General features: G+C 38.0%; 1 protein-coding gene across 1 annotated transcript; it reads left to right on the top strand.

Moving 5' to 3' along the window:
- The first annotated feature begins 760 nt into the window (after window positions 1–760).
- On the top strand, window positions 761–3846 carry LOC140242962 (uncharacterized). The gene is made up of 3 exons (XM_072322706.1): window positions 761–917; window positions 1908–1930; window positions 3157–3846. Exons 1-3 carry the CDS (start codon window positions 761–763, stop codon window positions 3844–3846), a joined length of 870 nt encoding a protein of 289 aa, XP_072178807.1.
- Window positions 3847–4187: the final 341 nt, after the last annotated feature.

Genomic DNA, 4187 nt, shown 5'->3' with positions numbered 1-4187 from the left:
AGTAAAGTATACACAATATATATAGCACTCCATAGCCCTGAATAATGTGTCGCCAGTGATGTCGTAGATTTTAGGAAATCTCACGTACTCCTTTCTTTCTCTCCCCTTCTCTCTCCTTCTCTCTTCCTCTATCTCTCCTTCCTCTCTCTTTCTTTCATTTCGTTGAAAGGGGATGAGGTGACAAAAATATATCTCTTTGGTATATTGCTGTATGAAGCACGTTGCTATATACTGTAACAATAAAACTCTTTAGGGAGTGTACAAACTGTGTTTGTATTACAGAGTTGAACATCTAAAATGGCATAAAAGCTAAGGGGATGTATGTATTGGTGTATGATAATTTGATTGTGTATAAACCCATAAAGGAACATTGACCCAATTAGTTTCAGTCTATCATTTGGCACCTACAAGAACCTTTTCAATCGAAATTAAATCGTTGCTATATTATAGAACACGAGTGCAGTGATCTGATGTGAATAAAAGATACATTGATCTATTTTGTTCTCATATTTTCCCCCCTGTTGGCGGTAAGAGCCTGCTGCGCTAAAATTAATGCAACTTTCCCCTGACCATTACAACACGCAACACTGTATACATAAAATCAGAAAATTACTATGGCACGAAATTTTCGCAGATTTCTCGAGAAGCCAAGATTCACGAAATTAAAACGCATGCGAAAGTTCATATCCAAGCTATGCTTTGAATGCCAGTGGCAATTCGCGAAAATTTCATTCGGCGAATATTTCTGGTTTTGCAGAACATGTACTTCGCTGACCGGAACTTGACCGTTCACGACAGAGGGTCGAGAGTTCGCGTCCTTCAACTTGGCGACGTCAACGATAACCCACTTTCCTCACTCAGGCTACTAACACGCAATGGACAGGAGAGAGAGGAAGAGAGTTGTGACGTGGTCAAGCGTTAGGTCAAAAAGTAGGGTGACGAATAACACGATATCATGTCCAAGCGTACTGTGTTGACAAAGATAGTCTTTAATAGGAGACTCCCTTTTAACAGTCTTTTTTATTTGACTATGGACTGACTGTTACGGGATGGTAATAGATAAGATATCTTAGCCTTCTTTCCATTCGTGAATTCTTTTAAGGTGAGTCATAGTCAAAATATGAAATTTTACACAGCACTGAATGTCACAGCTCTCTTGCAACAATAAAATAAGTTTAAAAATCAGACTAAAGCAAAAACACGTACTAGTCTACAATACTAGCTGTGAGAACGTCTACTGCACTAATTCTTCCATCACTGCCATGGATTTATCGCCGAACCTAAAGAAGAAAAAAAAAATGCTGGTCAAATTTTCAAATATTGATGTTTAATTCAGAGGGAAAAATAATGCAAAAGTTACTTGTGGCAGTAATGACAGAGAAAAAAAATAATTCAATAACAAAAAATTCAATTAAATGTTGCCAATCGTGGTTATAGTTGGTCAGAATGTGTTCCTCACTTGAAGATTTAAATCATAAAATGTTTTAAAGCATGTTGAATTCTGTAAATGTAACTCTAACTATTGTAGACACGGGAACGCGGAAACATCAACGTCATCTTGATCTTTGCAAAGAGCATATCTTTGCAGTTTCATCGTAGCAAGAACAATGTTGCCATTATCTTATAGTATTAGTTATTTTCTCGCTTAGCGTGAAAATAGTATAATGCGATTTCTTGCAATTGGGAAAGAAATGCGAGAATCGCATGTGAATTGCACTCAAACCTCTATCACCAGCGAGATTTTCAGTTATCGTAACTGTATAACAGGTCTTTTTTCAGTAAGTGGGTCTGAAAATAAAGACTAATGTGACCTGGATACCCACGCCTGGTCACTCCAAGCCAGAATATTATCATCGAGGTGGCATTACTCTCGTTCATCTTTATATGCCTTATATTTGATTTCCCAGAAATTGACCGCTCGAGGAAAGGCGTAAGTGTAACGCGGGGTCAGGGGTTCGCGGCCTCGAACTTAACCCAAATTCCTGTTACGATTTCCCTTGCCCATTGACTTTGCCGTCTTCATAAAATTCCCCTTCAGTTTCCTCTTTTTCTGCCTCTCTCTCCCTCTTCTATATGTTTTCTTCCCTTTTTCTGTATAGTAATCTCTTCTTCTATTCCAACTTATCAATATGAGGACTGTTTTGACGACCGACTTTTTGATGTAACGGATGTACTTTTGGAATGCGCAAAGAAGAAAAAACATGAAGATGTTTACGAGGGCAAATCGTTACCCTCAACTGAGATGAAAGTTCACTCACCTTTCTCAAAATGTGGATAGGGATAATAATCATGATAATAATGGTAGCAAAATATATTATTTCTCTTATTTCATGATGGTGACGACGATGACAATAATAATGGTAGTAAGTGATATTTGCACACACACAAAAAAAAATGATAATGATGATATAATAATGATGATGGTATAAACTACATTGATGATACCAATATTGATAACAATCATCAATCATCATCATTTATATATGGTGATAATGATTATAACTTTAATCATTTGATTCATAGTTATTACCATCATAAACAATAGTAGTTGTAATAGTAGTAGAAGTAGTCGTAGTAGTGTACCAAAATCATGTATGCCAAGTCTTTGTATGTCTCACTGCACGCATCCAGTTAAAATGACGGGCGCGGATGCTACAGAGTGGCGGATGCAACACATTCTTCAAGACTTGTTGCTAAGCAACCTCTTCGACCCGTCTCCCGGAATCCTTTGATGATGGTTCTTTCCAGTCCATACGTCTACTTACTGCTACTACATTTACCTATACTAAGATACCAATACTATACCAGGGCCTACTTGTATACAATACTTAGCCGTAAGCGTTTCTGGGCAGCGATGTATGGGCAGCGATGACACCAAAATAGTATTATTCTCTGAGGGGTTGCGTCCTTCACTGAATAGTAATATTGAAGGCACCGAAGCCAAAACTTTTAACCAGAAACTCGAAATTGGGCAATAGGGAGAGTATTTTTTTTTATAAGTTTGGATGAAATATGTAAACAAAAGAAGCAGAAAGTAAGATCAACATCAACAATCATCGTATGATGTTGACAATCAACATCATACGCAAAATCTTCAAGAGGACCTAAACAAAATTGGTGACTGGGCGAAAAAATGGATGATGGTTTTGAACACAGATATTCCAGTGTAAGGTTTTGACAATATCCAGGAAAAGAAGAAAGGTGCAACACATGTATCATCTAAATAACGCCCCTCTTGAATTTGTTGAATCCGTGAAGTACTTGGGTGTAACCATCACTTCTGATTTGAAGTGGACCCAACACATCAACAATACTGTTAGTAAAGCCAATATCGTCCTTGCATTTCTAAGACGCAATCTTCGCATAAAATCTTCTGATATTAAAGCCACGGCTTACAAAACTTTAGTTCGACCAATTGTTGAGTATGCTTCCACAGTTTGTGACCCATCTTCCAAGAACCTAATCCACAAAGTGGAAATGGTCCAGAGAAGAGCTGCGAGATTCACTTTAAATCGCTACCATAATACCTCAAGTGTCACCAAAATGCTGCAAGAACTTGATTGGACCACTCTGGAACAACGCAGAGAAAATGACAGACTAATTATGATGTACAAAATACACAATAATCTTACTCCTCTTTCAGCACATGTCTATAGTATCAAACAAGTTACTCAGTTGACGAGAGCCTCGCAACCACACTCCTATCAGGTACCATACTCGAGAACTGAATCGCATCACCATTCGTTAAGAACTGTAAGGAACTGGAATTCCCTGTCGTCACAAATTGTTTCAGCGCCATCTGTGGGATCATTTCGAAACCGTCTAACGGTTGATCACAGTGGCTAGTTATTTTCGTCAAATTTGCTATATATGTGCTTGTAAATATCTGTAAATAAAATGTATTATAATGTAAATAGCACAGTCTGCAAGAATCTTCAGCCTATTGAAGGAGGCAGACTTAATCAGGAGAAGAAGAAGAAGAAGAAGAAGAAGAAGAAGAAGAAGAAGAAGCATAAAAAGTCCAATAGCAATGCTTAGGGTGGATGCGATGTTGTGGAAGGATCATACAGTGACCGTGCGAAGCAGCACGCGATGCCAGAATTGCTTTGTGATGTCACAATAATTGTTTTGTGACATTTCACAAGGTGACCGTATACGATTCAGCGCGCGGTGTCATAAGTGCTTAT

Source organism: Diadema setosum, chromosome 19 (genome assembly GCF_964275005.1).
Source record: "Diadema setosum chromosome 19, eeDiaSeto1, whole genome shotgun sequence".
Lineage (NCBI taxonomy): Eukaryota > Metazoa > Echinodermata > Echinoidea > Diadematoida > Diadematidae > Diadema > Diadema setosum.
The sequence above is the reverse complement of the archived record's forward strand: the minus strand, read 5'-3'. Positions and strand labels throughout refer to the sequence as shown.